The sequence below is a fragment of the Thunnus thynnus genome, chromosome 9, assembly GCF_963924715.1.
Source record: "Thunnus thynnus chromosome 9, fThuThy2.1, whole genome shotgun sequence".
In the NCBI taxonomy this organism is placed as follows: domain Eukaryota; kingdom Metazoa; phylum Chordata; class Actinopteri; order Scombriformes; family Scombridae; genus Thunnus; species Thunnus thynnus.
In genome coordinates this window covers 27658120-27681760 of record NC_089525.1, presented here as the reverse complement: position 1 = coordinate 27681760, position 23641 = coordinate 27658120, and the positions used below count along the sequence as shown (strand labels likewise).

Genomic DNA, 23641 nt, shown 5'->3' with positions numbered 1-23641 from the left:
CAGTGCTTAAACAGGCATGGTTGGTCCTACCTGTCTCAGCACTGCTATTAACCCCTCTTCAAATAACTGCTAAGCTAAATACAAGTCCTACTCTACTGCTAGGAGTTGGCAGACCACTATACCAACATCTATGATTTATTCATGTCTACATAATAACAAAGAGGCAAGGGACATAATTATCAATGTCAATCATTAAGAGATATTTCAGTCTCAACAGCCAGGATGGAACATAGGATACAACAAACATACATTTTGTGACCATTTGATTTTGATATGTAGCCCCAACACCAATATGCTGTGCATCAAGACCTAAATACAATAGCTCTCTTTAGCCTGAAATAGCCTATAAGTGGAAGGTTCTGAAGAATGATGGCAGAGTACACACAATATATAAAATACATCCCTCTGAAGAAGAGTGTCAGTATATTGGATAGTTACTTGTAATTACTGTAAAATACTGTTTATATACAGTAAGTCTCATACATTAATTGGAAAAGTCTGTTGATATATTGGATAGTTGCTTGTAATTACTTTCAAATAATGTTTATATTAGGTAATGATTATTAAAATTATGTTTTTGTAAGCCATTTTCGCATGATCCTATTTTTTGTATAAAACCAACCATTTAACAGGAATTTACATTAAATAGATGAGACAATCACATACAATTAAAGCCTAAAGCTCTCAAGATACCATTAATGGGTGTTAAAGGAGGATAATTTGAATATAATTTTACATAATCTTTTTGTGTTTTACATCTAGAAATATGTGCTTTGATGGGGCAGTCTTAAGGATAAATTGGATAATTCTTTGAATTTACAAAAGAATACTGTGTAAAACAAGCCTTTATTTAAATTAAGTAATTTTAAGGTATTTCTTCAATGTTTTTCATTTTTTTGTGCAGATTTATACATTTGTTTAACATTCTAGCAATATTTTATATTTTTTTTATTCTTCTTTTACAACAGTGGGACTATAAAAATGCAGATAATGTCTAAAGTAAATATTTGTATTTTAACAAAAAAAAAAAAAAAAAAAATCTCTGTAGAATAACAAAAGGGGTTTTTTTTTTTTTTTTTTTTTTTTTTTTTTTAACCATTATTTGATGGTAAGTGTTTGGCAACTTTTGCTGCCAGACTTTTTACCATTTTTCTACTTTTCTTTTTATTTTTTTTATTTATTTATTTTTTTAACATTTTTTTTACATTAAATTTAAAGTTTTGCTGTAAAAAAAAAGTTGCCTTAATTTTACATGTAGTAATTTTTACATAGAATTCAATGTAATTTAATGTAATTTAACATTCAAAACCCTTAAGTAATTGAATAATCCTGTTAAAAAAAACTATAATATTTTATTATATTAATTTACAGATTGCAGCCTTTATTTTATGGTGAATATTTTAATAAAAATAATTTACTGTGTTTTTATGGCATTTACATTGTTTTACTTTTTTTTTTCTTTTTTTTTTTTTTTTACAGTGCAACACCTGGACTCTGCAGGAACTTACACCAGGAGCCTATTTGTGGACTTGAGCTCTGCCTTTACCACAGTTATCCCAGTTCTGCTACAGGAAAAGCTCTCTCAGCTGCATGCGTCTATTTCCCCCTGCAGGTGCATCACTGGCTTACTGTCTGCCAGGAAGCAGCATGTGAAGCTGGGAAAACACGTTTTTGACTTCTCCCTGTATACAAACAGCTGCACCTCCAGTCACCAGTCAGTCAAGCTCATGAAGTTTGCAGATGACACCATCTTCATTGCGCTCATCTCTGGTGGGGGTGAGTCTGCCAATTGACCATCAGGTGTCCTGATGTGGCCAAAACAACTTGGCGCTCAACGCTCTGAAGACAGTGGAGATGTTTGTGGACTTCAGAAATAGTCCAGCCCCACCTGCCCCTATCACCCTGTGTGACTCTCCAGTCGACACTGTGGAGTCCTTCTGCTCCCTGGGAGCCATCATCACCCAGGACCTTAAGTGGAAGCAGAATATAAGCTCCCTCATCAAGAAGGCTCAGCAGAAGATGTACTTCCTGCGCTAGCTGAAGAAGTTCAACCTGCCAAAGCCAATGATGATGTACTTATACACTGCCATCAAGTCCATCCCCACCTCTCTCATTACCATCTGGTACACTGCTGCCGCTGCCAAGGACAAGGGCAGACTGCAGTGTATTATTCGCTCTGCTGAGAGGGTGACTGCCTGCAACCTGCCATCCCTCCAGGACCTGCACGCCTCCAGGACACTGAGGCGAGCAGGAAAGATTGTGACCGACCATTCCCACCCTGGACATAAACTTTTTCGAACACTCCCCAAGAGGCTGAGGTCTATCTTCACCAAAACCTCATGCCACAAGAACAGTTTCTTCCCGACTGCAGCCAGCCTCATCAACAAGGCCCAGGATTAATGTGAAATCCATAATCTTATATCACATCTGTGAACTCATCACATCTAACATGGCACGTTACATTAATGCAGTTATTTTGTATTCTTTGTATTATTACACTTGCACATTACACATAGCCTATTGTTTATACTGTGAACATTTGCACATTCCAAGTCACTTTTGTGTACATTATATTTTTTAAACTCTACAACTCTCTTGACATAGAACATATATTTTTAAACTTATTCTTAAAATTTTATTTATATATTTATACTACCTGTTTTTTGTGGTTGTTGTATTTTTATCACTTTGTATCGATACATAATTTTTCTCTTACCTTCAATTTTTTGATTGTTATGCACCACTTCACCAAGCAAAATTCCTTGAATGTGAAAACTTATTTGGCAATGTCAGATAACTTCATCCAGGACAAACAAATCAGTCCTTGAACTGCCTTAAAGAACCAAAATTAGCTAGATGAGAATTGATATGAGAAATGTAGTTTCCTACAGTGTAAGTAATACTAACCACCAGATCTCTCTGACATCTGTTCAAAAGATCCCAAAAAGATTTTTCAAATTGATTGTTTTAATCTCAACATGAGGTCCACTTAGCAGCTGTTCTGGAGATTTCCATCTTATCACAGTCTTCCTCAACAGATGGAGTTTGAACAGTTGTCATCTGTTAAGAAAGGTTGTGTGATATGACTTAAAAAGATGCTAAGTGGACCTTGCGGTGAGATTATTTTGTCATCTTTTTAATATCAAACTGCTCAAAGCTAATAGGTGAGAGAAAACATGCAACCGTGAGGCATTTCCAAACCAAATTTGACTCCTTTGTAAGCACGGTTTATTGGCACACATAATGGTAAAGCATACATACCAGACATCAGATATGACACTGAACACCTCTGCTATATAATGTACAAATGGTGTCTAATAATACTAGGCTCAAACATATTTAGAAATGTGTTAGCTTCCTTACAAATGCACAAATAAATACCCATAAGATCCAATTGTATAAAGACATCCATTGTTGTCTTCTTGCCCATTTTCAAACCAAAAGTCCAACAAAAGAGATCAGGGATAGTTATCAATTCAATTAAAGATTAAAGAACAATTGTGAACACAAATATACAGGGATCGCAAACCATTTCTGTGGGGTGGATGGGATTTTATCTGTGCGTCTTTAAAATGTAAAATTTGTCTCTTCCTACAGTATGTCACAGAATATACAAGAAATATGATTAAGTGACTGTGTCTGTTAACTTTGTGGCTTTGGTTCTGCACTAGCTACAGTAGAGAGGATGAGGAACATTAGAGTTTGGTTTCTGACAGAGGCAAACCAGCATCCATCCAAACCACCCAACAGAAATCTGAACCTCCTGTACAAAACAAAACAGCTGCCATATCCAAACTGGTTTCAGTGGCTGATTTACAGTGGACAAAATAGATTCCACCTCTATTTACAGAGCTACAAACCTTGTAACAGTGTTCCCAAACTGATGAACCCAAAAGGAAAATCAGACTGATGCGTTTTTAAAAAGTACATATATCAAAGAAAATAAAAATCCTATAAAATCATGCAGGAAAAGGCTTTAGTATCAGTTTGGGAATAGGTCGTTAAAGGGAAAGAAGTCAAATTTTTGTCGAGGGAGGGAAAAAAATCAACATTGATGCATCAACGCGTGTCGGCAAAGTTCACATACTGATTGGCAAAATTACAACGTGTTTGCAAAGGATTCTGAGAGAAGAAAAATACCAATAGACTACGAACACAATCAAACTGGTTTGCATGAAATCACAATCTGTGACGATCGCAGTAATGTGGAAAAACAGTCCAAGGACACGATTTTTCCCTTGTTTGAAAGGAGTCCATGGCGGTAGAGAACTTTTATTTCCTCTGAATTGGAAATAGAAATAAACAGCAACAGCAGAAACAACCCAACAGCCGACTGAATTTCCAATAAAAATGCAATTGCCTCAAACAATGTTTCATTTGTCTCCAATGTTGTTAGATGCTTCCATTGGCTCTGTTGGCTGTTAAAAACACCTTGCCTTCTTCACGTTGAGCTTGCTATTTTTTTGTTTGTTGTTTTCTTCTTAATTTCTCCTACTGTCAGCATGGTGACTTGTGACCTGCAGGTCAACCAATCACAGCTGTCGTATTCCACCAGATGAGAGGTTTGTATCTGGGGGTCCAGGGAGGAGAATTTGATCCCCAATTTTCCACTGTATTCTTGAAAAAAATGCCCACGCCTTGCTATTTTTACATTATCACTGCATACGCCTTGTATGCATTTGTTGTTTCTGACATGTGGATATTGCTGTGCAATGCTGCCAGTTCTCAGTGTTCTGCTAGATGTTACAGTGATTCAGAGAAGAAGAAAATATCCAGGACAGACATATTTTGGCTGGACAAGCGGTTAGTTTGCAGACAGGGGTTCTGATTCAGTACAATGTTATGAGGCATAGAAGCACTGCCCTCAGGGGAATGGGGAGAGGTTAAAAAGTCCAGTCCACATGGAGTCAAGGATCTGCTGTTTTCTTCTTCTTTTGTTTTACTGTGAGGGCTGGGGTGCTGTGCTCTCAGGCTTGCTGTCCTGGGCGGCGGCGGGTTTGCTGCTCCAGGGGGCGTTGTTGCCCAAAGCTGGGGAGCTATTGAAGTCGTCCTCGTCATCCAGGCCGTTGGTGGCATCATACTGTGTGTTCTCCAGACGAGTGATCAGGCGCTCATCCTCGTCTCCGAACTCGCCACCCATTAGGGTCGGCTCGCCTACCACCATCACGTCCTGGAGAGAGAGATAGAGAGAGAGAGAGAGAGAGAGAGAGGGACAAGGAGAACAAATTCACAAACCAAGAACAAAGAGAAATACAAATGTTCTTGTACTTTTAAAAGGTCATGTTCTAGCTGTGCATCCTTATTTGTTACACTCATATTTATGTCACTTAGAGGCACACCTCGTGGTACATACTTGCTATTTGAATGTTGGCAGTGAACTCATGTACAACAGCAGCCTGGTTTTTGACTTGACCATGATGCATTTTTTGTTTATCCAGTGGGGCTTTTAGTGTTTTTTTCCACGCACGAAATGTGTTCTTTCTAAGTGTGTATATACTCTTAAGTAAGCAATATCAATAACATCAGTGATGACAGCATTCACTGAAAAAGGCTGCTTGACACTGTCTAAAGATCCAGGAATACCTAAGAAAGGGGACCTCGTATTTACAATATTTAAAAAAGATATGTGTTCCCAAGGTCAAAAATAAATGTCTATGGTCAAGTAACAGCAACTATTTTCTCTGCCTGGATGTAAAAGCGGGACCATCGCCCATTTAGGGACCACTTTGCTTCCCCTGGCTGTCTGTACCATTTCCAGAGGTTTTGGATCCGGTTCCTTGTCCTGCAGGAGATTCAGCCTCACCTCATTTTTCTCCCTCTCCTGTGTGAATGATGACCTTATCTTTCTTTCTCCCCTGTGTGTGTGGTTTCTTGTCTCTCCTGCTCTGAATGGTGTGATGTGAGTCTCCCCTGTGTCTATGTGTAGTCTGTCCTCTTCCCAGGTCTCCATGGTGATGGAGGTCGCATGACTCAGGTCCTATTGTTTTTGGCACCACCTAGAAGTTGCTCAGTGTCCTCTTGATCACATTCTTCATATATATTAAAAATCTTTAATAATAATAATCGTCATCCTGTTTTCCATGCTGTATCTCTGTAATTTGTCTGTCTTATTCTATTCTGTACACACAACGTCTATTGCATGTCTATCAGTCCTGGGAGAGGGATCCCTCCTCTGTCGCTCTTCCTGAAGTTTCTACCATTTTTTCCCTGTTAAAGGAGTTTTTCCCTATTGGAATAGAGGGTCTAAGGACAGAGGATGTTGCATTGCTGTATAGACTGAAAAGCTACCTGAGGCAAATTTGTGATTTGTGATATTCAGCTATAAAAATAAAATGTACTTGACTTGACTTAAATGTACTTTTAATATTTTTAAAAATATTTTAAATTAAGTAAGTATATACTTTTGTCCTATTGCTTACCCTGCTACATATCAGTGTATGAATCTGTAGATAGGTACAAATATACTGTAGGTAATAAAAAAGTTACATACCAGAAATATTTTTGAAAACTGTCTGTTATTCATATTTTCCCCTTATTTTTCTTGCTTCTTTCTTTATTAACCCATTTTTTTTTTTGTTTGTACTAGTTTTATGTATTTTTAAAGCTGTCTCTAACTAGTATACAAAAATAATTCATTCTTCACACAGGCAACCGTGACATATTTTTGGTTTTGTGCAGGACCATCCATTTACAGCCTGGGGGTGATTCAAAATGAATATGCTAAACTGAGTGAGAAATCACCAGAGAAGAAATTAATGCATATCTGTTTCATCTAATTCTCAGACCAAAGCACCATCTGTATATCAAGTGTACACACACCCATCCAAAAAGATCTTATTATGTTTGCAATACTTCAAATTAATGAATGTGCATGTTGTCCGTCTCGTGAATTTTCATCCTTAGCAAAAGGATTTGAATTTAATCGATTGCTTTTTAAAGAGGGGGGCCAAAACTACTACAAGGTCATAAAGACAAACATTAACAAGCAGCTGATTTTGTTATAGTTGATGATCTATTTGTGCTTGTGTTTGTTTGTGCTGTATGAGGAGAACCCAAACCCCCTACGATGGGAGGTGCGCATCTTCCTGCTTCAACACAGACCCCCTGCTTGCGATGGAATAACAGTTGGAGTGTGTCTGTCTGTGTGTGTGTGTGTTTAGGTAAGACGCTGGTGTATCCAGTGAACCTATCCGTACGGTCGACCCCTCTCGAAGCACTCTGTGCAAATGAAACCTTCCCGTACAGAAAGCGGATTCCCCCAGCGCTCTGTACCCGCCCCAATCAATACTCATCATGTAAGACATATTTCACAGAGATGGCCCTCTCACAGCGGGTCAAGGAAGGGAAGGAGGGAGATTTATCAATTATCCACTGCTATCTGTGACTCTTGTGATGTGAAGGAATCCTGATAATCTTGAATCCTAATAATAATAATTCCTCTGCCCTCGGTGAATGAAGTGAATCTGATTCTGTGGACAAATAATCACTGGAATGTAATTTGTGGATTCAAACACTGATCAATAAGGTCTGAATCATGGCCGCATTTCTTTGTGGGTTATGAGTCTTTAAATCACATCTTCCTTTGACTGGCTAAGCATCTCCCTGCTGGCAAGCCCAGCGCCACCCACCGTAACCTGGGAAGAAGCTGTACAGTTAAATGGAGCGCACGCTTCACTGGCCATGTGTGTCAACGCTGGCTGGCTTGGGAGAGCTCGCTCTCCTCAGCCATCTCCTCTGCAACACACACAAACACACAACCCCAGATAAGCTTACTGTACAATCACACCCTAACACACAATCATACACCTGAACACAAACACAAACAAAAGCACTCGAATGCATACTCAGATTAACCCTATGTATTGTCTACAACCAACCATACACACAACACCACAACTGGTCACACATATCCCATGTAGATAAACACGCATGCTCGGAACAAACATACTTGATCATATCCAGTGAGCATTCATGTAAACATACAAACAAACAAGACAACTTCGCACACTCAATCCCCCCTCCACCCCCCAACTCAAAACACACACACACACACACTTTAGTGAAGAGCAACAATGGGGAGAAGCAGTTTATTTATCCAAGCCATCCCCAAAACCCCCCCTAGCGACCACTTCTACACCCCACTATGCCTTAATCAGGCTAATTAATTTAGGTGAGCTTTTCAACTAAATGACAATATCCACACTGATTTGTCAATTTGCATAGCTAATTAAGTCATTAGCTAAAAACGTGCCGATTGCCAACAAGCCTTGCATTCACCATCTGTTCCTGTGAGGGGGCCTGTCAACCTACCTTTGGCCAATTTTGGGCCAAAAAAAAAAAAAAAATCCCTCCGACGATAACAGCTGGTGGCTAGTCTGGGACTGGGGAGCGCTAATTGTGAGCTAATTAATACTGTCTACTCGTCTACTCATCTCGTTAAGAGTTAGCGTTCGTGCTAGCTAACCATCGAGGCTTCTCTTCATTCACTCAGCAGTGTCATTAGCATATTTATACAGAGATTAGCAGCAAGTATGACATATTTCCTCCTCAGGCCTCCAAGACAACAAGTGGGAATCTAAAGAAGACATGGCTGAACCATGATGACAAGGAGGTCTGGAGGTTGGACAAAAAATATTTTTGTAAGTTTACTGACCTGACCTTATAACTGAAGCCCCTCTCAAGAAAGTTGTGCATTCAGAGTTAGAAAATGGCAGACATGCGTATGTTTGTTTTTTGATTTCACAATCAAAATATGAAATAAAATTTAAAAAAACAACAAAACAAAAAACTTAAGGATAACACACTTGATATTCTATATTTCTCTTGTACCATCAAATACCATGAAAAAAACAAAACTAACAAAGCATTTGTCCATCTTTCAATACTTTTCAACTTCCCTGTATTAGTAAATGCCACTCAAACAGGAGTAATTAGTGCATTTGTTGGGGACTATTTTCAGCAGCGGATTAATACACATTTGTTGCTTTAGTGAGTATTTCCAGCAGAGTGGTGTATGTGGGAATGACATGATGTTTATGGTAATGACGGAGCATGTCACCCAGTGCAACAGTGTGGCTCTTTGGCACAAAGGAAGAAGACATATCAGGCTTTGGATTCATAGTGAATACTAATAGGATCAGTCAAAAAAATATTGAATGAAAAGTATCAAACATAAATTCTTTCATAAAGACTTTCTTGTTTGTGCCTATCAATAGTGAATTAAGATCATTTGAGTCATGCTCTCAATGCTAGTGTCACATGACAGATGTTGTTTTTTAGCTGGTGTTCAACTGCAATTTCCTTGTTCCATATGGAACCTTGTAATATTATTTTTTTAAATTATTTTCAGAGTAAGGGCTACTGTTTGTATACAGTGGATGGACAGTTAATTAAGGGTTTAGTCCACAGTACTGTATGTCTTGTACTACAAATACATAGACTGACACTGACTTTCAGCATGAAAATGAGCAATAATTTTGCAAAACCTGCGACTAGAGGCCTGCCTTGGTAAAAGGATCAACATATTTTCAACTCTAAATTTAGTCCACTAGAGGTCAGTGTTGCTCATTCTATGAGTGCACTAACACCCTCCCCCCTCCCCCCCCCTCCCCCCCGCCACTCTCCCCACCTTTCTTCCCCTGCACCTCCTCTCCTCCAGTGACTGGTAACCCCCCCTTCCCTTTGCGAGGGTCCACTCCTTATTGTCATTGGGCTCACGTAGGCTTATGCTCAGCCACAAACGAACAACTTCTCAGACAAAGACAGCAGGCGCGCAACATATGTAACCAGCATGTTACCAGCCACGCTGCCAGTCTTTAAGAGGTGTGTGAATGCAAGGCATGAGTGGTGCGGGTGGTGTGTGTGTGTGTGTGTGTGTGTATTGGTGTGTGTGTGTGTGTGGGAGGGTGGTGGAGGGGGAGAGGGGGGGGGGTATTGATGGAGTACAGTGTGTGCATGTGAAGGAGGAAGGGGCTGGGGGTGGAGGGTGTATACAGATATCGGTGATAATGAGAGCTGGCACAGAGCCAAACTGCCTTCTAGAGAGAAAACAATTGCGCACGCTGTGTGTATATGTGTGTGTGTGATGTCTATATGTGTGAAAGGGAAAGGAAGACAGTGAGGGCAACAAATCTCAAAAGATGACGAGACAGCTAACTGTGGTCCACAAAAAAGAGGGACAGTATGGCATGTGTGTGTGTAGGAGAGAGAAGCCACCAAAGTGAAGTTTTCTGGCCTGAACTACATCAGTCTGGTGGAATATTAGAGAAACAGGACAACCAGTCAACCCAGTACTAAAATTATTCAACCAAACAGGATTTATTGAGTTGATACAAGTTCTATAGTGTACCTATATTTTGCCTACTGTGTTGTGTCTTATGTACAAGATGAACAGATTAATGCCAACCAGCTAAATTTTAACATAGACAAATTTCAGTATTGGTATCTGCACACTTAAGCTGTACTGGAATGATGTTCAAAAACACTGGAGTGCTGCACCAGCATGGGTACAGAATAGCAAATTAGATGCAGCAGTGTAAATATAAAACAGTATGTTTCTAATGAGCAGTGTATGTAATAGGTAGAGCCTCTGCAGACAACAGCAACAGCATCAAATTCTCGAGGGGAGTGCCAGGCATGTGGTGTAATACTCAGCTGTTTAAGAGGCTGTTTAACCTCTAACCGTGTCAAGTGGCCTGTTATGGAGACATGTGGCAAAATCATGCATTCATGCCCCGAAACACAGTGAGGAGAATCATAAGACTAGATTTTCCAAAAAGTTTTCTTGTCTGGGTTAATCTTTCGATTGTTACGATTATTGGTTATTGGGTTGTTTAATGTAGGATTATGATTTGTCCTCTGCTGGTATAAGGCAATGTAGTTCATGGAAGGTTTCCTCATTTAAAGGCAATAATGTACTGTGTTCAAGATTTACTCTACAATTGAATAGATGTGATAGAACATTCAGTCATAAAAAGCTAATCTTAAACTAATAACTGTAGAGTTTAATTGTCTGACATTGATCTAAATACAGTTTTAGGGAATTCTTTTACCACAACCAGCTTTAAATTCTTAGGATAACATTAGATAAAAGTAATTTCTTTGGTCATATACTGCATCTGCTGAGTGAAATTTACAGTAGAAATGCACACAAAATATACAAAAAATATCTTTATTGTAGATGCCAGAATAAAATATTGACATGTCCACACTATCACCCAATATTGGCTCATCAAAGATATTAGTTTTTTATAGTACATTTTGGCAAATGTCCTTATTTTATCTTAATTCATGTTTTAAATATTGTTATTATATGTGTTGTATTAATAAGTGTTATTTATATAGATTTAGTTTACAGTTATTGTTCAAAATATACTATTATCATCTTATATTTACAGCTACTGTAAAGTTTACTGTTACATATCGGGTCTTTGTGCATGAATTTCAAATAAGTGTTTCTGTAACAACAAAAAAGGGAAAATTTTGGTAATATTCTCAAATATGGATGTTGATATCTGCCTCAAAAATTCAATACAGGTCAAACCTTTTTTGTCATCAATTGCCATCAAACTGCTTGTTTTGTATTATCACGCAAGACAAAGAAAACCAACAAACCTCACAATTTAGAAACGTGATTTGGGAATGTTTGGTATTTTTGCTTAAAAAATTACTTGAATGATAAATCAATTACCAAAATAGTTGCTGATTATTTTTCCGTTGATTGAATCATAGATGAACTGACTGATCGTTTCAGCTTCTCATCATGTCCAGTTTCTTCTGCAGGCCACAGAGCAGTATTACAGGAGCAGTTAAGAGTTTACTGATCACTCACTTTAACTGCAAATGTTACTGAAAACAGAAACCCTCTTGTAAGCCCCCTCTGCTCTTGCCCCAAGACAGACACTAACACTCAATTACTAAATGTTACAAAAGTGGCTGCAGTATGAACTACTGGACATATGAAGCTCTTTCAGTATTTGATTTCTTTGTTTGTTTTTTTAATCTTAACCCTTATTTATCCAGGAAAAGTCAGCTGAGAATCTCTTTAACAGCAGCGCCCTGTTTAATATGTTTCTACAACATGCAGAGCTGCAGAGTACAAGCTACTGCTCCTCTGGGCAGTTTTGAGTTCAATGCCTTGCTCATGGGCATTTTCAAGGATGGTGGCTGAGAGAGGGCAGAGTGTGACTTTCCCCATTCCATTTTTTTCTATTTGGTGCTGAGATTCAAACATATATATTTTTTAAAACCTTGAGGCTACGACCACTTGGTTGAGCAACGAGGTCAACTGGGTCTTTTTAAACATACATATTCTGAAGTGCATGTAGTATGCTCAGAGAGAAACTGGTAGAAAATTATGGAAGTAGTTATATTGCCAGTAAGTGATACTATACTACCTGCAGCAAAGCTGCAGAGGAAGCCTTTTATTTATTTACTTACTTTACTTGTTATTTATAAATTTAGTTGTTCTTGTACTATTTTCTGCTTTGATGATTTTTAATGTCGTTTGTGTCACTCTTTATGAAATTTGATGTATTTTCCCTTTTGTCTTTTGGCGAGATGTTTTCATACAAGTCCCTCTGGGATTCTTTGTCTCACCGCACAGGTTTGAGTTTCCTTTCTACCCTCCTCTCATGGTGTTTTTTTTCCCTCATTCGGGCAAATAAATTAAACCTAATAGCTGCAATACCATTAGGAATTTCTCGTGCCTGTTTGTAACCCTGCAAACATGCATGTGGAATTAGAGAGAAAAAAAGAAAAGAGGAAGCAAACCGAGTGGAGCTGATGCTTACAGGTACCTGACTGGAGAGGCTGAAGTTGGTGGCGGGGCTGCGTTTCTTGCTGGCGGTGGTGCCCACGCTGCTGTTGGCGCTGCTGGCTGAGTTCTTCCGTTTCCTCCTCTTCGTGGTTGTCTGTCGGGCAGGCTCAGCTTTGGCGCGACCAGCAAAGAGAAACAGAGGCAATGCCAAGAACATAATGCATACAGACGGAGACAAGGTGTGGGGCTGTGTGCTGTGGGTGTGCGTCTGTTTGAGGTCATATAGTACAGGCTCAGACAGATGCAGAGGCGTGCAGACAAAAATTGTACAAAATATTTGTAAACATGCATGCATGCAAAAAGAACACATGTAAACGAAAGCACACGTTACACAGACGAGAGTGACTAGCCTACAATGATCCATGCTTTGTTTTCTTCAGAGGTGAAACCACACAAGAATTAACATCTCCCAAGACATGCACTAGTAAGAAAGAACCCCTGTATCATTTGCATAAATGCTCTACAATGGACCCTGATGCTCAACGTAATGTAAATTTGTTAATGATTTCGGCGCTGCACCGATTGCAATGTTCCTCAATAGCATGAGCCAGATTAAAACTGCTCTGCTGAGGCAGAAAGCACATTTGTGTTTGTCTTACTGAATATGATTTTATACCGTACCCATTGTTGCACATTTGATGCATCACCATAGATGAGATTGGTTGTGTTACTGTTTTAATCACTATGTGTTAGCCGGTGCTTGAGAACACACATTTAACTGGCACATGTAACCTGTGTTTGTTATTTATGAAAGGTATTAGCAATATTTTGTAACATGCAGTTGAGCATCCATTAAAAACACACAAAAATGTATTTCATGGCATTCCATCGAGCAACTAGAATGCTGCTTTTCTGTCAGACTACAGAAAATTGACATCGTAAGAGAAAAGATACCTTTTTTGTGATTTGTGGGAAATATTTCCGTTTTGAAGTTCTGTGGGTGTCCAGCTGAAACCGGAGCCAAAATTAGTTTTATTTTACTCAGGTGGTTGAATAATTTCTTAAAAGCACTTAAGACAGAATGAGACCAGAGAAACAGAAAAGTGAGGGAAAAAAGTGAACATTCAAAGCCAAACAGATGCTACTTTATACCATTGGGAAACTTATGCTTTAATGAAAGATGTTTTTCCAATTATGAGCTATACATAATTCCTGACGGTGCAATTAAACCACAAGTGAAAACATTATTATTAAAAAGATATGAAGTACTGACACAGGTTAAATAGAGATCTTGGTGTTTCTAGTATTTACAAAATAATTTATGTAGTGCATAATTTATGAATACACGATTTTGCAAATTCTGCCAACATTTGTTAGAAAACATTATTCCTTTTAATCTCAAGAGAGACAAGAAAACACTGCTGTGATCTTCAAACAGATGTTTGAAAATGAAATACATTTTTCGAGGTTCTTACTAATCACACCAAGGGAGATGCTTTCATATTCTGTTACAACAACCAGCAACTCATGATACAAACAAAACTGAAACTATAAATCAGAGGCAAGAAAATAAGGGAAATCAGTATCTTTCCTCTTTTGATTCCTGACTTTGACAGACGTGTGTGCAAAAACCGGGCCTATTGTCAGAGACAATCATTTCTGTTATCCGACTGGTTTCCTTCGATGCTGTGCCGGTGACGCACTAAAATCACTTCCATTTCCACCAAAAGGACTTATCAGAGCATAAATGTGCCTGTGGCTTCCTTCCTGGCTAAATCCCAACCAGTTTCCAGGCTGGAGAAGAATTGCAGGAAAAAGGGGAATAACACGCCACCAATAAGGAAAACCACAATTCAAGCTAAACTGCAAAGTTCAGACAAACTGCATGTCAAAATATAGATAGATGACATGAAATGACCCTGAAAAACAGTCTTAAGTGAGGAAGACTGACATGAAGGACACATCAGACTTGCTGTACTTAATATTTAAAAACTTAACCAACTTATGGACTCAAAACCAGAGCTCCCTAATTAACTATATTGAATAACACAGACTGCATTTTAAATTAAACAATATCCCACATAAAGCTGTTTATTATCAATCAAACATAATGCTATATATATGACAACTGCATCACCCAGAAAGCATTTAATATCAAGCTGTGTTCTCTTTCCATTGTGCACAATTAACCATCAATACCAGAGTCCTTTTTCCAACAACTTTATATTCATAAAATGCTTTCCATGTTTTTTTTTTCTTCTCTGTTTTTTCTTTTCTTTGAATAACGTTGTCGACGCCTGGGAGCTGCTGGCCGGGGAGCAGGATCTACTAGTTTGATGACACCCCGCACTCTTAATTAAAGTTACACAGGTCTGAGTCAAAGGCTTTTTGACTGGTGTTGGTTTTTAAAGACATCTCGTCACGCCTCGCTAAGCATTGCTGTAATTTGCAGCCACTACAATGTGTCCAAAAAAACTCGGCTTACTTCTCCCCAGCTTAAGACAGCACAGCCAATTTAAGCCTGGTACTTTTCAAAAACCACCCTTAAAACATCAATCATAGAAAGCTGAGAGGCCCGTTAAGATGGGCGAGGTTGAGATTCAAGAGGCAGCCCTGAATTCTGATTAATTTCACATACCTGACAGGCAAAACATATTTAAGGGATTAGGACATATAATGGCAAATTTGGAAACATAAATGATGCAATAAAAACACCGTCTTGAGAAAAAATATTCATATTCCTACAAAGTGAGTGACGGCACAGAATTAAAAGTGAATCAAAGCTGTTTTTTAAAGGAAAGCAAGTCACTTAAAACCTCTGTAAAGGAAACATTAACACTTAAGATTGGATCCACAACATTTTATAAAATTTAAATGATTTTCTGTTGCATTTATCCAGTTTGGATTTGACACTGTTTGGGACAAGAACTCTCTGGACTGTTAGGCAAAGCAGATGTATAAAGATTTCATAAAAATCTTTGCTGAATAAAACCCAAAACACATATTTTCACATTGGTCCATGTCCCATATTTGTCTGAATTCTGTGTTTTACTGAAAAAAGCTATCCACACCTGTTGCTTTCAACCGACTTTTGAACAGTAAAGACATGTTTTAGCAGTACATAGTAGGTAGTTACCTGGTGGGGCTACCATTCTCTGCCATTTTTGGAATAGGCATGTCTTGAGACAGTCGCGGGGGCTGAGGTTGTAGGTCTTGTGCCTTGACATGAGCTCCTGCATTGGCTCCAGGATGACACACAACTGCAGACACAACAGGACAAACCACACGTTCAGTTAAGGTAGATTTATTCAACATTTGATGAGAGAACGGTGTATTGTTGACTGCTGCGGCTCTTATCAAGCTAAAGCAAACAATGCCCATAAAAAGGCTGTGTTTGCTGCTCAATTAATCACCCACAGAGTGACTTTAAGTGATTAATTGTGCAGTAAATCTAGTTTTTATGGACACTATTAATAAAGTACCTTTAAAAAACAGGTTTATTGTCAAGTGCTTTAGAGAGAAGCACAAGAAAGACAGATAAAGAGAGAAAGATGGGCAGGCGGATACATTTTAATATGAGCAGCATTTTGTTGAGCTGTTTACAACTCACAGCAAAATGCGTACGATACATACATTCATGCGAGAATACACACCCAACAAACACACACAATGGTTCCTCGTTCCCACACTGTGCTCCAACAATATTCTCCAGTTAAAAGGCCCCAAGTACAATAGTCAGTCTGGAGAAAACTGTAAATCTCTGGTGATTTGCACTGAGAGGAACCAGGGGTCAGCCTGTCATCTTGAATACATCAGGCTTAGCTTATCCAGATAACATCTGGATAACATTACAAGCTGGTCAGCCCGCCTTCTTCAGCAGCAGCAACCATCCAGATGCTTGTCTGTGCCATCTGAGGATGATGATTGGACAATCACTGGTCTGTCTACAGTGCTGGACCAATCACAGGGGAAGAAATCTTGGGATCAAACTCCAGGCAACCTGCCCTGTGTTTTCCTCTGACTGGATTTAACTGTTTTGTTTTTTTCCCTAACCTTTTTTTCTGTCTTGAAAAATTTGACAGTTATACTTATACTTATCTACAATTAATGTTTTCAGCAAACTAAAAAACTGTAATGAAATGTCATCATCTACTTGGTTTTCTTTAGGGTAACAAGTAAGAAACTACTGATCTTACCCCAATTGTGACCATGAGCACAAGCTGTTGTGTCTACATAAGATCATATGTGTTGTTTTGGCATGAACTGAGAAACAACCCACATTAGTTTGCTCAAGTATGAGGACTTGCTGACATTGGAGCCCTTTGCTCACCTTGTAGCAGCCACAAATACATATCAGGTGTTGTGTAGAATAGATTTTCTTGTCGTTGTTGCACAATCAGCCACAACTTAGATTCCATTAATGGATATTTTAAACTTATATCACATTTCTGGGCTGAAAAATCTACCCAGCAGAACAAGTCCAAATCAACTCAGACCTACTATTCCAAGCGATGAGTTTTCAAAATTAAACAACAAAATACGTCATCGTCTCCCTGAATGACACACGTAATCGTTTTCTGATCTGACGCCCCTATCAGCAGGATGAAATCATTTGTTGTTTGATTATGATTAAGTTAGGTTTAGGCACAAAAACAACATGGTTAGGGTTAGGAAACAGTCGTGGTTTGATTGAAATAACTACGTTGGGTTAGGGTTGAAAAGGAGATGTGATTAGCGGTCTCCCATGTCAATGTCTGATGTTTTCTTGACCCATCTATCCACCATCAAGGATCTATAATGACATCCCGCTACTTCCTCTTTTGCTCCCGACAGACAAGACTCATAATTACAACAGCCGTTAGAGGTCTTTGTCTCTTAACCTAAACATCTGTCCTTATTAGGCATTTGCTGAAATGACTGATGCTGTCGTTTTTCTTGGGAGGACAGCCTTATTCCTGGACCCACTTTGCATTAAGAATTGCTGAAGTGATTACCCTACCAATCCCACAAAGAAGAACATACTAGAAACATGTAGTAAATGTCATCAGTCTTGCTAACAAACAAACGGTTGTTGTAGCTGCAATCTAATTTAAATCATATGGCCAATGCCTGTATTTTGGGTAGTTTCCCAGTCAAAATGTGATGTAAGGTCAAAATTGCTGCAGTGGAAGTAGGTGTGAGTTTAGTGTTGCTCAAGGGCACTTTGACAGTCGTTACTGGAGGAAGCAGTATTGTTAATCATTCACTGCATGCTCAAATGATCTCATCTGACCTTCAACATCCCACCACCCTTACATTTCTGATGTCAATTCTAATCAACATGCTCATCCTGACTTCAGCCATACTGTACGGCAGCTTGGAGCTGAAAAGAACAGAAAAAAAAAAAACAATGACAGCGCTTTGAAGGATACTGTATCTGTCAGTTTTCGAGGGTTTTATACAAATCACCTTACAACACCAGGAATCCTTCCAAAAATGTTTTAGTGTGATGGATATTCAAACAAGGAATGTTCAGTCAGGGGTTTCAAACTAGCCATTCTAACAAACACAGACTCAGCTGCTTACGCCAAATTACCCTGAATAAACATAGTAATGTCTGTTTCTATTCCCTCTGTTAGGACGGCAGTGTTTTGATGCCACGCAGCTCGAGGTAAAGTGAACATCCCTGTAGCAGACTAATCCCGTGTTCTCCTCTGATAGTTCCCTCCTGACACAGTAATATCCCTCCCCAGCTCAGCCAACAAGCCCTGGCTCTCAGCCTGAAAACAAGGGCTATTTTCAGGCTGAATAGTAGGAAGCCGGCAGCTCCAATACATGGAAGGGTTTAAATACTCCAAAGGAAAAAAAAAAGACAGAGTGTATGTGTGAGTGAGAAGGAAAAAGGCTGGTTGTAACCCCTTAGCCAGGAAACCGTCAGTCTTTTTTGGAAGGACTGATAAATGCTGGGAAAGGCCTTTTCCAGAGACACATTATTGCCAGTTTAATGTGAGGAAAGGGTGTATTTTACCTTGACAACCTCAGATAACAGTGGGGGAAAATATCATTTGCAAAGTGTGTGACATGATAGATAACAGTAACCACACAGCAGTGGTTCCCAACTTGGAGGTCAGGACCCCCAGAAAGAGTCATGAGATGATTCTAAGGGATCCAGAGATGATTACTGGAGTGAAAGTAAGAAAATCAAAACTCTGCTACACAAATTATGTTTGTTTTTACACACTTTTCAGTAATGTTTGCTTTGTTGCTTGTCAAATATTATGTAGTTTTATCTCCTCATGCCTCAAAATAGTATCCACATGAAACTAACTAAAAAGGGATGCTTTGTTAAGGTATTATTACTTAGATGCTTTACTGAGGTAGTATTAGGGTCACAAGCAAAAAAAGTCAGAACCACTGCTTTACAAAATAAAATCTCAATGAAATAATTCTTACATATTAATGTTCAAAACTGCAAACCTGGGAAAACTCTCATGTTTATCAATAAACCAAATAGCATTGCAATGTAGTTTATGATATTTTCATTATTACTGAAATTAAAGAAAACCTCAGAACAAAGTCCAATCCCTCGTTAAGAATTAATATTTTCTGTAGTGTTTAAAATAAAACCACATTGTGCTCTGGGAAAGTCAGCCAATTCCTAATTTGCCAGACGCACAAGGTTTTATGTGAAATATTTCAGTTTTAGACCACTGAGGCAATGCGAGTCATTTCGATAGAACGAACCATTCTTCAAATGCAAAGCTGGGACTGTTTGGACACAAACAACTTAACCTCATCCATGAAATGTGTGTTGTCTGAAAACAAGGCATGATCCCTGTTTTATTCGCTGTGCACTGACCATCTGAATCACCTAAATAAAAGAAAAAACAGAAGCTAAATCTTTAGTGTGTAATTACAGATACTTGAATTATGTGCTTTCTCTTTCAGTGGCATTACAGTTGCTTTTTGTATCGAAAATCATTGTTATAGGAAAACAAAAACAGCCACCCTGCTCCCTCTCTCTCTCCCTCTCTCTGTTTTTCTCAGTTATTATAAGCAGCGGAGGTGCCGTTCCCCGATTCGCGCGCCATTTCACAATTATGAGTCTCAACAGGGAGCGTTCATTAATGTTATGCTAATTTTCTGTATCCAATTAATTCTTCTCTCTCCCCGTCTCTCTCCCTCTCGCTCTTGTTCTCCCATTTGGAAATAGTAGCTGTCAGTCAACTATGGCGTTGAAAAACACAAACAAAACCCTGTGAAATAATCACTAATGTATTCAGCCGGCTTATACTTCCTATTTCCGTAAATTAAATTGCTGCGGTCAGGTAGAAAAACATGTATACGGAGAGAGTAAAGAAGAAATAAGTGCTTATTTTTTTGTTTTGATGCCATGCACTTTTGAAATTATACACTCAGGTTTCAAACGCCCAAGAGTCATAAAACGTGTTTGGCACATAAATAACAGCATAAGCTTTCAATTCCAGTAAAAAATGAAAATAAAAAAGAGAAAAATAGTTACATATACAGTCACGATATGACCTTAAACAAACTGAAGACTGATTATGAGAAAGCAGGAAAGCATATCTTGAAAATGCAACTCATTGAAACTTGAATATTCAAACACTGATCTATATTTGAAATAAAATATCACAGACTTATTGTAGAGAATGCTATATAAACATGTCATGGACCTTATTAACTATGACAAAAAATGGATATTCTGCATGAAGAACATAAATATACATAAATATAAGAGATTTAGTCAGAATATATGAGTAATATGAATTATAACGTTTAAAACTGGACATGAATTGTTTCTCTGTGTGCACCAAGTCTGAGGAGATCAGAGCAAACACAACAGCAGAATGACAGTCATAGACATTGTCAGACACGCACGTGCACGTGCACACACACAAACACACACACAGCCCTTACCCTGAGGTAGTTGAGGGTGAAGTTGGTCAAACCCATGCGAGTGATGTTTTTGGACAGTTGTTCCAGCACCTGAGGGTCTTGTGCCTGAAGCAGAGAAATGAAAGAGCAGCAAAATGAAAATTAAGGGCAAATGCACATATAGGTTATGTATTGTGCATGTATATTGTTATGTTTGCATTTAGCTGAATATGACTAATTAAAACTAATGATCTAAAAGCAATTAGGCTAAGTGGCGTGCATTGGATATGCACAATCGACACATTCACACCCTCAAGTCATAAATGCAAGTGCTTAACATTGTTACTGCAGTGTTGTCATTTAAGGATAAGAAGAAGGTAAATGGAAGCATTTTTAACACTATTGTCAAACTAATTAATCAACATTACTTATTGTTGTTCAATTAAAAATTACACACAATTTCCATTCCATTTCTTGATTTGATGATGTTGCTGAGTGCATATAGAGTATGTAGGGTCTGGGCTGCAGGGAAAATTAATTTAATAATGCTAAGTTATTAAAAGACTAGCCAATAATTCCCAGCCTTTTATTCCAAGCGTCGCTACTAAGTGATGTAGTCTCGTTGACAGTTGCATCATTGCCACAAAAGATTAAAAACTGACCATCAAAACTGCACAATGAACAAAAACACACACACACACACAAAAATGGCAATTATAGAACGAAATCTGATTGGAAAAAAAAAATGAAGACACATGATTATTCACCAAGCTTGTTTGCCACTCCAAGAATAAGCAGTCAAATCATAAAAAAGCTGTAGGTATTGACAGACCAAAACAGAGCCCAGACTGAGGAGAAGCAGTGAGCACACTTGCATTCACCGCCTCATGAAAAATGCATAATTCTATCTCCTGTCGCATCTCTGTGTGGAGAAAGTCAAGAGGGAAGCGAGGGAGTTCTTCTGTACCGTCAGCAGACCAACGTGAATGACAGGAGAAATGAACTAGTGTGCATTATTGGCAGCCAGCGGATCAGCATCTGAATTACTTTACTCATCAAGTAGAATTAGGCTAAACATACTGTACGGGAATTTGTCTTGGCAGCGCTGGTGCAGCGATGTATCAACAATTTGTGAAGTAACACAAGTAAATACTGGCACATATGGTGCAGGGACAACAGAGACGCTCGGTTCAAGAGGCCAGAGGAAGACAAACAACCCAGTACAAACTCTAGAAAAACACATTCAGAATTCAAGATGCATGGCGGTGGGCCAAATAGGAAGTTTAAACAGCGAAGACAATGTCAGTGGGCATCTACAGTACATGAATCAAACCTAATGCGAGAGAAGTCAGGATGCTGCTTGTCAGTAGAGGACTGTGACTAAATACATTTTCTCAAGTACCGTACATGAGGAGAATTTTGAGGTATTTTTTTAATGCAATTTGAGGTACCATTTTATGATATTTTACTTATTAACTCCACGACATTTCAGAGGGAAATATTGCACTCCACTTCATTTATTTGACAGCCACAGTTGTATTAAAACACATTTTACATACAAAACATACCATGAGTTTGTAAAATATGACACAATAGTATGGATTAAAGTACCCAACCAAATATAAAGTAGTTAAAATTAGTTTAAAATTGTGAAATGATGCTTCCACATTAAGGCATTAGTAGTAATATTCATATAACATCAACATAACAAATACTTTTACTTGTAATACTTGAAGTACAGTTTTTGTAAGTACGATTTTGAATGCAGTACTTTTATGTGTTAAATTCTGTTACTGTTACTTTTGCTTAAGAAAAGGATCTGAGTACTTCCTCCACCACTGCTTTTTTTATTATTATGTTAACAGTAAACAGTAAAACAGTAAAATCAACTGCTAATACCAACATTTCATGTGGAAAAAATAGGATTGACAATTTTTTGTTACTGACTTCAGTACAGTCTGAGTTTTTGGAGTCAGCATCTAGTGGGCGTTAGAGGAAGTGCAGACATGACGGTGTTGTACATTTTACCACAGAGCTGAAATGACAGTTGAAATCACTTCACTGTTATGAAGCTTAAATTTTGTCAGTAGCAGAGTAACAATGACAATAAAGTGATGACAAACAGTCTGTGGAGAAGATGTGTGTGACAAGGCTGTTATTTGAGACCGAATGCTAGCTTTTATTTGAGAATTTATGGTAAGCTACTTAATGTCAAAAGTGCTTTTGTAGACCTAAACAATGATTAAATGTAAAGCAGGCATGGGAAGACATATCTATATGTTTCTCTCATACTGCACGTTTTTTACTAACACTTACTCTTTCCTCTTGTCCTCATAGGTTTTTGGTTTCTAAGTAATTTGAGTCGATTTTAAACTGTGTTGAAAGGACGTACTTTTCCTTACAGTCAGTAGGTGTTTACATCATGTTGTTGTATTTACTCTTAATTATTAAGTAAACTCTTTCCAGTATTTCTTTCCATCTCACAAACACAAACTTGATCTGAGGAATCACTCATCAGTCAGTCATTGCCAGTATCAGTTACAGCTCCCTTCTTTCTAAACATTTGGAGACTTGGATAAAAGCAAACTTTTCCAAACACTTAATCTTGAGGGATGGTGAAGAAGTGCAGTAGTAGTCCGGCTCACTTCAAAAAGTGGGCCTTCCTGTGTCTGTATCTGCTTTCATTAGTCCAAGCAACGATCAAAAGAGTGAACTCACTCGCACAAAACCACTGAAGATCTGGCCAGGACCCACAATACCCAAAATATTCCACTCTCCAGGAATTAGTGTGAATACCCAGAGGGGCCAATTTATTGGTGAGTGAAATTCATATGAAGATTTGGCCAAAAAAGAGGCTGGCTATACAGGCAAAGCTGCTTCTTACACACACCTTTAAGTCCATGGGGGTAAATAGAAAATACTGAAGGAAGGAATCTTGTTTTATTTATAAAGCAAATGGGAGGAGCAGCATGGAAAGCAACTGTACTGCATATAACTGCTTAGAAGGAA

At 38.4% G+C, this 23641-nt stretch overlaps 1 protein-coding gene across 5 annotated transcripts in view; it reads right to left on the bottom strand.

Annotated features, from left to right (window-relative positions):
- Positions 1-3211: 3211 nt before the first annotated feature.
- ldb2a (LIM domain binding 2a) overlaps positions 3212-23641 on the bottom strand; it is a 100638-nt gene continuing 80208 nt past the window's right edge. For 2 of the 5 annotated variants that reach the window (XM_067599919.1, XM_067599915.1), the window contains 5 exons: positions 20675-20758; positions 15894-16017; positions 13713-13765; positions 12792-12941; positions 3212-5170 (listed from right to left, as the gene is read on the bottom strand). In XM_067599919.1, the coding sequence (XP_067456020.1) occupies positions 4940-5170; positions 12792-12941; positions 13713-13765; positions 15894-16017; positions 20675-20758 (642 nt within the window). In that variant the 3' untranslated portion in view covers positions 3212-4939. Of the gene's footprint in view, positions 5171-12791; positions 12942-13711; positions 13766-15893; positions 16018-20674; positions 20759-23641 lie in introns of all 5 variants that reach the window. The other 3 variants (XM_067599917.1, XM_067599918.1, XM_067599916.1) reach the window with 3 other exon arrangements.